General features: G+C 46.2%; 1 protein-coding gene across 1 annotated transcript in view; it reads right to left on the bottom strand.

Moving 5' to 3' along the window:
- The window catches only part of DCPS (decapping enzyme, scavenger), a 30,411-nt gene that overhangs the window by 4,323 nt on the left and 12,982 nt on the right, over nucleotides 1-13,106 (bottom strand). Inside the window, exons 3-5 of the mRNA XM_077457818.1 lie at nucleotides 12,091-12,236; nucleotides 8,467-8,580; nucleotides 3,835-3,945 (exon numbers count right to left, since the gene is read on the bottom strand). Coding sequence (XP_077313944.1) covers nucleotides 3,835-3,945; nucleotides 8,467-8,580; nucleotides 12,091-12,236 — 371 coding nt within the window. The remainder of the gene's footprint in view (nucleotides 1-3,834; nucleotides 3,946-8,466; nucleotides 8,581-12,090; nucleotides 12,237-13,106) is intronic.

Below are 13,106 nucleotides of genomic sequence, written 5' to 3'. Positions count from 1 at the left end.
TTTAAACAAAAAAAAAGACGGACAATTTTGAAAAAAAAAATGTTTTACATTCTGCTTTAATACATATCCACAAGAAAGAAAATTGGAATTTTTTTTCTTCATACTTACCTGTACAATCCATTTCTTTGAGTACATCACAGGACACCCCCCCAGGAGCCCCCCCCCCTTTCTTTTTGAGAGTTCATTGCTTGCTAAAAAAACTGGATTACTTCCTGTATGTGAGGGGTTATAAAGGGCTCACTTCCTGTTTTTGGTGATTCTACCAGTGTTCATTCACCTATAGGTGGCACATAACCCAAGAAGTAATGTATATGCCACCCCTGGTAGAATGAGCTCTAACCCCAGAGGGAGGAGCTTTACCTTTCAGGCCATAGGCCAGAGTGATTTTTTGGCAAATCCAAAGTGAAATGGACGCCTTAGAAGCCGCCTAACCCCTCTTGGGGCCTTACGGCAAAACAAAAAACGCATCAGAACTTCTGATGCTTGCAGACCTTTCCATGTAGGCTCTAACCACCCGCACCACATCCAAAAGGTGCAACTGCTTCTCTTCTGGCAAACCAGGCTGAGAGAAAAAAATAAGGTAGAACAATGTCCTGATGTAAATGAAATTCACAAAACTACCTTTGGCAAAGGACAGAACAGGACGTAGCACCACTTTATCATGGAGCAAAACCAAATATGGCTCCTTACAGGAAAAGGCTGCCAATTCAGAGACCCTTCTAGCCAAAGTAATTGCAAAAAGAAAAGCCAACTTCTGTGTCAAAATAACTAACAGAATTTTGTTGATTGGTTCAAAAGGCTGCTCCTGTAGCACCGACAAAACCAAATGTAAATCCCAAGGGCAAAGTGGTGATTTAACAGGAGACAATAACTTTGTCAGTAACTGTAACTTTGACGTCCAATGATTCAGCGTTGAGAGTATTGCCCGCAGCTCTAGCACATTGACAGGTAATCTGTTCCTTCAGAGTCCATTCCCTTGGACTGTGGAACTTTCCAGGACTGCAACCCAGCCGGAAAGACTGACATCTATAGTCACTACTTTTCACGACAGTGGAAGAAAAAGATCTTCCCTATACCAGATTCTGATCTATTAACCACCAGGCGAGACTTCCTCAAGCCTTGGGGGTTATGATCATGCTGGAATCCAAAGCCTGCATCTTCCTGCTCCATGCAGACAGAATGTTCTGCAGCAATGCCCTGGAATGGAACTGGTCTTACAGAATTGCCTTGATTTAGGAAACCATCCTTCCCAGAAGACTCATACAGAGTTGGATGGGCAGATGGGCCTCTTTCTTCTTACTTGACGAACCTGATCATTTAGGGCCTCGACCTTTCTTGGAGGCAAAAACACTCTTGTCTGGACTGTGTCCATGATAAGGCCTAAGTATTCCAGACTTAGGGCCGATTTCTCTTAATTTATTATCCATCCGAGATGTTACAAGAATTGGACCGTAAAGCTCACGTTTCTTATCCAAACTTGCAGGGATCGATCCCTGAGTAGGGTATCATCTAAGTAGGATGCAATCAACATCCCTTGAGAATGAGATCTTTTTGAAGACCCAGTACGGGTGCTAGGATCTTTTTGAAGACCGTTGGTGCGGTTGCGAGCCCAAAGGGTAGAGCCACAAACTGAAAATGTTGTTCCTCTATGACAAAGCGCAAAAGCATTGAGGAGGTTGAAAAATTGGCATTTGCAGGTATGCATCCCTGGTGTCTATGGATGCCAGAAAATCTCCTTCTTGGAGAGAGGTCATGACAGAGCAGACTGATTCCATTTGAAAGGGTCACACTGAGAGATAACAGTTCAGTGCTCTTATGCCGCGTACACACGACCGGACTTTTTGACAGCAAAGGTCCGACGGAATGAGTCCGTCGGACAATTCGATCTTGTGTGGGCTCCATCGGACCTTTGCTTGCCAAAAATCCGGGTGACTTTAGAAATAGAACATGTTTTAAATTTTTTCACTGGAACTACGCCGGATCGAGAAATCCGTTCGTGTATGCTAGTCTGACTGACAAAAACCGACCCTAGGGCAGCTATTGCTATGAACTTCCTTATTCTAGTCCAGTCGTACGTCATCACGTTTCGAATCCCTCAGACTTTGGTGTAATTGTGTGCGGCCAAGTCCGTTCATTCGGATAGTCCGTCGGAACTCCGCCGAAAGTCTGTCGGACCTAGTCCCTCGAAAAGTCCGGTCGTGTGTACACGGCATTCGATTCAGAATTGGTCTTATGTTGCCATTTGGCTTTGGAACTGTGAACACATTCAAATAAAACCCCGTTTCCCTTTTGGGAACTGGAACCTCCATGATCACTCCCTGCCGCCTTAAACGGTCTAGTGCTTGGAGTAATAAGCACTTTCTTGAAAGGTCTGTGGAAAAGCTGGACCTCACAAATCTTTGAGGAGGGTAACAGTGTAATTCCAGCCTGTACCCCTGAGACACTGTGGAGATGACCCACCTGTGCTGAATTAACGTTTCCCACAATCCCACAAACTACAGCAACCCCCCCCCCCATCGCAGGAGTGGGGGCGTCCCTTCACAAGGAAGGTTTGGTGCCAACATTAGCAGATTTTTGGACCCACGGCCTCAAAACCAGCCTATTCTGTAAGGCCCCTTTCAGACCAGCAGATCCGTATTTAGCCATTCGCTTGCTCAGTGGGGATCGCTCCGTTGATCCCCGCTGAGCCAATGGATGACAAGTCCGTCTCTGCAGACTGGGCAGGGATGGGCCCATCAGAGACTGCACTCCTCTATGGGGGAAGGGGGTCCGTTTTCAATCAAAAGAATGGAAAATAGGACATCCATCCATCTGGATTTGCGGCGCAGATCGGATTGGGGCAGATCATACATCAGGGGACATGTCACCGCTGACATCTGTCGCTCCATAGAGCTGTATGGAGCAACTGTTCAGTTTCACCTGAACAAAATGTCAGGCGGATCTCAGTAAGAATCTTCCAAAAGTGCATGGCATTGCTCGAACTCGCATACTATTTCTGGTGAAGTGAAACACAACCTATTAAACCTCATTGTAAGGCAGGCCATACATAAATTATATTTCATTGAATCAACAGGTTGGGGAAAAAAAAAAAAAGGATCCGATTCCCCTATCCACACATTCGATGTGGATTGGGAATCACTCCTGCTGAGCCATTGTAATCTGCCAGCAGAACCAATGGCACTGTTTTTATGGGAAATACCCAAACAAGCTGGTTTCACACAAATTGATCGATAAATCAACTTGTGTACAACCAGCTAGCACATACAAGGATCTAAATTTGGCTGGTCCCCGCTGAACCGGCCGAATTTCGATTCATGCATGGCTGGCTTAAGTGAAGTTCTGCCCGCCCTTTTGAAAATTAAAAGTCAGCAGTTACCCATACTGTAGCTGCTGACTTTTAACATTATGACACTTACCTGTCCTGGAGTCCAGCGATGTCGGCATCACAGCTGATGTTTCCATCAACTGGTCGGGTGCTGCCGCCTACATTGGAGGTAAGGGAACCTGGCAGTGTAGCCTTTTGGCTTCACGGCTGGGTTCCTGCTGCACTCTCTCACTAGCCCGGCAGAAGGGGACGAGGAGGGTGACCGAGCTCCTGATGTAATTTGCCTCGGCCCAGTCTCCCGAAATTGGGGACAGGGTACCTGTAAAAAAAAGGGACCCCCCCCCCTCAAAAGGTGCCAAATGTGGTACCGGAGGGGGGGGGAATCAGATAAGCGGAAGTTGCATTTTTGGGTGGAACTCCACTTTAAGTGACATCACTGCCCACAGCACCCCGAAAGTCAGACAACAGATACTTTATTTGATAAATAAGAGTCTTATTCTTTTCCTTACTGATCCTTCCTGCAAGATGTTTCTGAGCAATGGTAGATGGTCAGCGGTGAGATCCCGCAAAGACTTTATCCCTCTCTTCTGAGAAATAGCAATAAGATACAAATCTTCAACCTGGAAAAATAGCACAAAATTAAAGTCTTATATACCTGTGGTATTTTTTAAAGCTCTTATTCCTAAGGCTGGCCATACTTTATGCTATTTTCTTTCCTTCAATTAATTCTGAAGGAAAAAAAAAATAAAAAATCATTCAAAACAGACAGTGTTGATCGGGGGAATCCCTCATGCTTCTCTATTGTATCCTGACAGCTGGAGGTTTCCCAGCATCCTCAGAATACAATGACCACTGCTGCCGCTATAGCCAGTGGCAGTGATCATGCAAACAAAACCAGATACACTGGTTGTAGTAAGGTTGATCGAAGCTCACCTTTTCCATTTTTCCAACACTATTCCATAATTTTAAACTAATTATTGACTTATGCTCCTCTCATACCTGTAGGCCTTTTGTTAAAACGGTGAAGCCTGCCCCAGTGGTACAGAATTGAGCACTATCCATCTGAGCCCCGCACATGTACATCGATATTTCTTTTTACCGTAGATGATCTCAGCAGCTGCAAAGCTCTCTCCTGTCACAGCCACTGACTCATCTGCTTAACGGAGAGCATAATGTGTACATGTGGGGCTCATCAGGACAGTGTTCTCTCTTGAACTGCTAGGAGTCGCGTCACCTAAATGCTAGTCCATCCTAGGGAAGAGGAAAAAAACAGATGTGAAAAAATAGGATTTTTGTACTCACCGTAAAATCCTTTTCTCTAAAGTTCATTGACGGACACAGCATCTTCATCTTGACCTTAGGGTTATATTGCCCCTTTAGGAGAGGACTAGGCAGAACATGTTAAAAACACCAAAATTGCACATTACCGTCCAGGGGTCGGTCCTACTGGCTATAACCCCTCACACTGCATCCAGCAGCTCAGTTCGTCAAAAGCAGTACAAAAATAAGAGGGGTGGGTGCTGTGTCCGTCAATGAACTTCAGAGAAAAGGATTTTACGGTGAGTACAAAAATCCTATTTTCTCTTTTGTTCACTGAAGGACACAGCATCTTCATCTTGATTTTAGGGACGTCCCCAAGCAGTGTTAAAAAACGAGGGGTGGGTTAGCATTCAAGGACGGATCCAGAAAGAAGTATTTAAATAATTGGTCCGCTTGGAATGTCTCTTTAGGGAGCCGGGTTATGAAACACACGGTCCCTTGATATCTTGTCTTATCTTTGCATCATTTTAGTACCCTCGAACCCATACTTTAGAGATTCATATCTTGCACCCCAACCTTTCATCCTTCGCTATTTCTTTTCTTTTCTTACCTTTTTCGTATTTCTTTCCAATTCTCTAATTCCCTTTCTTTTATATATTAGTTTTGACATTCTTCCAATGTAGAAGAATTTAAAGTTGTTCCTCAACAATCAGGGTCAGTTAATGCTTTTCTTGATGTGGTATAATAGTCATATTTCGTTATATCTGACTATTGTGGTGGTTCTGTAGTAATACGTTTTATGTTTGTAATAAGTTTTGGACAAGGATATGTTCAGATTGTACCCATCTATGTAACAATTCTCAAAGCATTGTAACCCGGATTGACTTTGTATGTGTTTCTTTTCTATTGTTATTCTCAATAAAAAAAACATTTGAATTAAAAAACGAGGGGTGGGAACAGCAAGAAAATAACTCCAGGGCCTTGAGATCCAGGACCGGACGGACCCCTTCATTCCTTGGGACTACAATCAGATTGGAGTAGAATCCATTAAACCTTTGCGGTGTCGGTACTGCCCCGAACAGGGCTTTCCGGTGGGCCGGAAGAAGATGAAGGTTGGAGGGAAAAGAATCTATCTTGTATCCTGATGAAACCAGTTCGCAGACCGACTGGTCGGAAAGTAGGGAGGTCCACCGAGCTGCAAACTCCCGAACGCGAACCCCCCACCCAAGAGTCGGGTGGGGGCAAACCTTCATGCGGTAACAGATTTGCTCACACGCTTGTTCGGCTTGCGAAACCAGGGATGCTTTTGTCCCTCAGCGGGCACCTTGTCGGACTGGGAACCCTTACCTGCCGACCCCGGGTGAACGAAACACACCAGCATTTCAGCCAAATCAGGCGATGTAGCACTACTGCCAATACTGAGGCTCTAGAGAGCAAGGGGGCCATATCTAAGGCGGCATCACAGACATACTTAAGGCCCTGCACCAACTGGTCCACCAGCTCCATGCAAACAGGGGAAGCCTGTTGCATGGCCAACTCACGGTGCAACAATTTACCCCATTCAGTAAGCGTCTGTGACACCAGGGCCGTGGCCAACACTGGCCGCAATGCTGACTCCACCACTGTAAACATAGACCGGGCAACCACCTCAGCCCTCCTGTTGGCAGGGTCCTTGAAAGCAGGGCCCCTTCCACCGGAATCGTGGTTACCTTATTTAACCTGGATACCGGGGGGTCAGCAATCGAAGGCGATGTCCATTTCTTCAGGAAACTCTCCTCAAAAAGGGGTAACGCACCGCCATGCGTTTCGGGACTGAAAAGGCCCACTGTGGTCTTCCCCACCCCTTGTAAATAAACGTATCAAAATAAAGTTGGGTAAGAAAACATCTTAGCCGTGCGGGCTGGCTTGTGGGACCCAAAAAGGTAGATGCCCCCACCATATCCTCCATCTTTAGGGTATCCCTCACCGCTGTGATAAGTGCTCCTACAAGGGCTTTTTCCTGCGCTGACCTGGACACGGAGTCATTCTCGCTGTCCGAACGGTCATGGTCCGCATCCTCTGACATGTCAGAACAGGGACCGCCTGCCATAGCGGGACTTGAGTCTGAATCAGAGCTTTCCCCAGAAGGCAGCGAGGGGAAGGGGCATTTTTTTTACCCCTCTTGCACCCACACACCGCTTCCACAATGGCAACAAAGGCCTCCAGGACCACCGACAGTGCGTCCATAAGCACTGCAGGTGCAGGGGAACCGGTTGCCATAACAGGGATGTCTGGGGAAGAAGCGCCAGCTTCTGACGCCATGCTGACCCACACTCGCCTGTCACCACTCAGGGACCTAAGGCAAGTCACAAAAAATGTCCACCCTCCTAGCTGCCACAGACTGAGGGGCAGGACTCGCCATCCTGACCTAGGTACTGCGCTGTGCTGTCCGCTCTCCCCTGTGTCAGCCACGAGGAGTTCTATGTAAAAAATGCACTGTTCTAGAAGGAAACAAGCACCCAGCGCTAGAGGAAAAACAAGCTGAGGCTACTAGAAAATGGCTGCCAGCTGCCTCAGCAAAAACCACCTGAGGGCGCCGGGAAAATGGCTGCCGGACCTCCAGAAAATGGCCAAAAGGAAATAACTGTCTGTAGCTACAGAAAATGGCCGCGGTCCACTCAGCGGCCTCCCCACATGGCATACACATCAAAACACCCCAACATGGCCCAAAAACAGGGAAGAGGATGAGCGAACCCCCAACACTGCGCTGCCCCCTGCCAGGACCCGGAGCACCCCCCCGGAGGACCCCCGGCCAGGTATGTGCTCTGAACCCCCATGTGCCCAGTCACACAGCGGCCCATAGCATGGGGAGGAGGGAAGGGACAGGGAGAGAAGAAAGGGAGAGAGAGACCCCCTAGTCGACCTGCCAGAGAATGCCCAGCTGCTCCATCCTGCCGAGACAGGTGGAACCATACTTACCCCTCCTGTAGGGACTGACGGACGCATTCCCCGGACAGACCCATCACCCGAGCAGTACGAGGTGGCTGTCGGCCATGGCACACTGTGAAACGGACAGCAGTAGCCCAGTCATACTTGTGCCCCGGAGCATACAGCTCTCCGGCCGCCCCTGGATCAGACGGGGCATGTCGTGGCTGACCCAGCGCATAGCTAAGGTCTGCTCACGCATGATGGCCAGGCTGGAGAGACTACCAGGATCTATATTATCCAGCCTGTCACCCAGCCCGGCTGTTGATTGTAGATCACAGGATTCAAAAATGCAGAAAAAAGAAAAAAAAATCCCAGGACCAATGGTCACACCGGCAGCCAGGCCTTTCTCCTACAGTAGGCAGAAAAAAACTGAGCTGCTGGATGCAGTGTGAGGGGTTATAGCCAGTAGGACAGCCCCCTGGGCAGTACTGTGCAGTTTTGCTGCCTAGTCCTCTCCTAAAGGGGAGATATAACCAATATATAAGCAATAAAGATCAAAATGAAGATGATGTGTCCATCAATGAACGAAAGAGAAATATCAGGAGGTTCTTGGAGCAGGCTTCACTTAAAGCTTAAAAAAAAATAAAAATAAAATATAGGGGTCTACAGGTATTGATAGGCTGGGTACACCTGACTGTGTCCAGGCTCGGACAGCTGTTCCTAACCGACTGCAGCTAACCGCTCTGTGTGTGGCTATATGCAAACTGTCATTCGTTTAAATGGGCTGAGCGGCCGCTGCTGATTGCATGAACCTGTCATTCCAGCAGGAAGAATCTGACAATTCTTGCCACAAGAATCCAGCGGCCACATGTAACCAGCCAAGTGAAAGAGGCTTATATGTCACACTTGTATAATAACATCTGCTGAAATGAAAAGAGACACTGCAAACAGATCACTCTATTAAGGTCACATACCTGCTTCTGATTCCACTTGAAATCGGGGAGGAGGATGAAGCCGCTCTCTGGATCAGAGTTCTCATATACAATGCGGTCAGCCTCTGCCTTCTTCTCCAGAATGTTATAGACCCACTGTAGGACAAAGGCCAGAAAGGAGAACCAGTTATATTAAACTATTAGTGCAAACTCCCTCAAAAAGTGAGAGGCAATCTCCCCAAAATTATGGTCATTTCCATCATAGACAGCGGTCACCCAAACAATTATCCCTCGTTGGATGATGTACCACGTATTCCTGTTCTGGTGACAAATCAAAAATTTAGCATTTCCCATCACTTTCTGTCTTCGCGACAATGGTCACCAGTAGAACATTGCATCATTACTGGCAACAGATAAGATGGGTCCTTAGGGGAAACCAATTCAATCTGATGATCCACATGGACTCTCGCATGTCAGAACTGTTCTGGCATACTGGGGACCTTCTGAAGAGTAATCTTGACTCTGCATGTGAATAACTAAAGACATTTGTCTTAACACAACATACTATCATCTATTACTTGTTTCAAGAAATATGTTGGATGAAAAATCAGCCCATCCCAATATTTTGCATTTTCTTAAAACGTTTTCTGATTGGATGAAGTGGAGAGTTTGGGCTATGACCTGGTCTAATCAGACAAGTCTTTGCATTCATTTAGAAAAACGCAATGTTCTCTGAACATTGCCAAGCAAGCAAACTCCTTTGCTCACTAAGTAGCAGGGCAGTCACTTAGTACAGGATCTGGAAGCTAGCAGCAACCACTGTTGTAACAAGGCCTAGATAGTGATTTATAATTTCCATAAGGATTGGCCAGGTATGGTATATATATATATATATAATCACATTGGTCCAAGCTGGCAAAATTAAACTCTGCCATTTTCTAAAACATTTTCTTTTAAATAGGCTCCCAGGAGCTTTGTGTAATAATGTGCTAGTGTGCATTGCAAATGATGCCCTCCACTGTCAGGAAAGTTTCCATCTTCTCCTGGTCTCCCTTCTGGGTACAGTCTGGTTTGCCACTATAATGGTTGGCCCGCGCTGATGTCACCCCTGCACATATGCATAGGAATTTACATTGTCACAGCACAGAGGGGGGTGGCATACATGTACGCAATGTGCAGCTCAGTGTAAATTACTGCAGGGATACTTATTTATAACAGAACAGACCAACAGGGGCTCTATCATAAAAACACTACCTTGCTTTTTTCCCCCCCAATTCCACTTTAAGAACTCCTTTTTTTGTGAAAAATATAAAAAAAAATATTATTTTATTCATGTGTTAATTTAAAATATTTGCATACCACAAATATACTCCTTGTCTGTTTCTAGATTTTTTTTAAAAATCTTAATTTCTCTTGGACAGTTGTCACCAGAACAGGTGTCCCCATTGGAAGAGTTCCCCTCCATTAAGCAAGCCAGAAATTATGTAACTTTTTTCCTACAATTGAAAATCACTTGATTCCCCCATTAACACAGTCAGTGTTAATAGGGGAATCCCTCCCACAGAGCTATTGCATTCTGCAGGGGGGAACCTTCTCTGCTGGCAGAAAACAATGAGCCGCCAGCAGTAAATTGCATGCAAATAATTGGATAGGCTTGTTTTACTGAAGTTGATCAATAGAACAACTTTAATATAACCAGGCGGCCCATAGATGGACCAAATCTTGGCTGGTCCCTACTCAACCGGCCTAGATTTGATTCACCTATGGCAGTGGTCTCCGAAATGTGGCCCGGGGGCTGGATGCGGCCCTTTGCTTGCCTTTATCCGGCCCTTGAGGCACTATACCTCCCACCGCTGACACCAATGATGGGGCACTATACCTTCCACTGACACCAATGATGGGGCACTATACCTTCCACTGACACCAATGATGGGGCACTATACCTTCCACTGACACCAATGATGGGGCACTATACCTTCCACTGACACCAATGATGGGGCACTATACCTTCCACTGACACCAATGATGGGGCACGATTCCTTCCACTGACACCAATGATGGGGCACGATTCCTTCCACTGACACCAATGATGGGGCACGATTCCTTCCACTGACACCAATGATGGGGCACGATTCCTTCCACTGACACCAATGATGGGGCACGATTCCTTCCACTGACACCAATGATGGGGCACGATTCCTTCCACTGACACCAATGATGGGGCACGATTCCTTCCACTGACACCAATGATGGGGCACGATTCCTTCCACTGACACCAATGTTGGGGCACGATTCCTTCCACTGACACCAATGTTGGGGCACGATTCCTTCCACTGACACCAATGTTGGGGCACGATTCCTTCCACTGACACCAATGTTGGGGCACGATTCCTTCCACTGACACCAATGTTGGGGCACGATTCCTTCCACTGACACCAATGTTGGGGCACGATTCCTTCCACTGACACCAATGTTGGGGCACGATTCCTTCCACTGACACCAATGTTGGGGCACGATTCCTTCCACTGACACCAATGTTGGGGCACGATTCCTTCCACTGACACCAATGTTGGGGCACGATTCCTTCCACTGACACCAATGTTGGGGCACGATTCCTTCCACTGACACCAATGTTGGGGCACGATTCCTTCCACTGACACCAATGTTGGGGCACGATTCCTTCCACTGACACCAATGTTGGGGCACGATTCCTTCCACTGACACCAATGTTGGGGCACGATTCCTTCCACTGACACCAATGTTGGGGCACAATTCCTTCCACTGACACCAATGTTGGGGCATTATTTCTCCCACTGACACCAATGATGGGGCATTATTTCTCCCACTGACACCAATAAATGGGCACTATTCCTTCCACTGATAACAATGATGGGGCACTATTCCTTCCACTGACGCCAACGATGGGGCACTATTCCTCCCACTGACTCCAACGATGGGGCACTATTCCTTCTACTGACACCAATCATTGGGTTCCTTATTCCTCCCACTGACTCCAATGATGGGGCAATATAGCTTCCACTGACACCAACGATGGGGCACTATTCCTTCTACTGACACCAATCAAGTGGCACTATTCCTCCCCCTGAAACCAATGATACCAACAATGGGGCACTTTACTTCCCACTAACACCAATGATAAAGCACCATTTCTCCCAATGACATCAACAATGGCGTACTATTCTTCCCACTGATGCCAACAATGGGCCACTATTCCTCCCAACTATTTATCCCGCTAATATCAATGATGGGGTTTGTTTACACCCCCTGGGCACAGTCCGGCCCCTTTAAAGTCTGAAGTTCAGTAAATTGGCCCTTTGTTCAGAAAGTTTGGAGACCCCTGACCCATGGCTAGCTTTACTGTTCTGGTGACAACTAATGTTAGACTTCCCATCACTTTCTGCCTCTGTAATAATGGTCATCAGGATAAATAGACACAGACAGCAAAAAAAAAAAACCGACCTAATCCTTCCCGACTCCACTGTATGACTATACTGTACATACACTTTAATATTCTATTACATCCAGCATCTTGCCTTTTTTTGTCCTAGCCTATTTTTGCCCAAGCAGCTGTTAGTGAATTCCCAGACCCCACATACCCCAGACAATTGCAGTACTATACAGATGCCGACTTCAGCCCCTACTCACCTGGATGCTAAAGCTCTGAGACTCTATGAAAGGTAATGTGATGTTCTTATAATCCTCCCCTTTTTCCTGGATCAAGTAGACCTCCTGGTGGAGGTATTTCTTAATGTGCTTTTCTGTGGCCGGTCTGATAACGGTGGTTTTTATCTCTGGATAAAAGAAATAAAAAGCAGAACTTACAACAAAACCTTACACAATCGACCAGTCACTAAAACAAAAAAACAAACAAACAAAATAAAGACAACTTTAAACGTCAGTAGAGACGGTCTGCAGAGATGTGAGCTCTGTATTTAATAATAGTGTAAGCACATGGCTTTGATATTGTATCAGCCATCTGTACAGCAGAGCTAAGACTTTCAAAAAGGGAGAAACAGCACAAAAGGTTGAGCTGACATGCAAGGAGGATGCTGAAAGGAGGAGGAGAGATGAGATCAGTCTGCTGTTTTACTGTCCAGTCACAGGGTGGGTGAGGGACAAGACCTGTAAGAGTCATTGTTTGCCCTTTTAATGCAATTAACCAACCCTATCCCATCTCTGCAGACTTAGAGGGGCATCATAGATATCTATGGGGCTTTACTGCACCGTTGCAGCCAGTAGACAGAGGACTAGCAGTACAGGATATAGAAAATCCCCTATGGCTGCATCTGTCTGATCGGGGTAAGCATGCATCTTTGGAGGAGGCGTAGGATAGGTTAGGTCACCTTAAAGAGGCAAACAGGATAAATGTACTTATCCTTTAACTGAAGCAGAGATACAGTGCTTGAAAAAGTATTCACACCCCTTGAAATGATGCACATTTTGTCATGTTACAACCAAAAACTTAAGTGTATTTTATGTTATTGAGTAACATAAAGTGGCACATAATTGTAAAGTGAAAGAAAAATGATAAATGGTTTTCAAATTTTCTTTACAAATAAATATATGAAAAAAGTGTGGCGTGCATTTGTATTCAGCCCCCCCTGACTCAATACTTTGTAGAACCACCTTTCACTGCAATTACAGCTGACCTAAGTCTTTTT

The sequence above is a fragment of the Lithobates pipiens genome, unplaced genomic scaffold (assembly GCF_037356315.1).
Source record: "Lithobates pipiens isolate NorthernLeopardFrog02 unplaced genomic scaffold, aLitPip1_a1.2 Scaffold_27, whole genome shotgun sequence".
Taxonomy (NCBI): domain Eukaryota; kingdom Metazoa; phylum Chordata; class Amphibia; order Anura; family Ranidae; genus Lithobates; species Lithobates pipiens.
The sequence above is the reverse complement of the archived record's forward strand: the minus strand, read 5'-3'. Positions and strand labels throughout refer to the sequence as shown.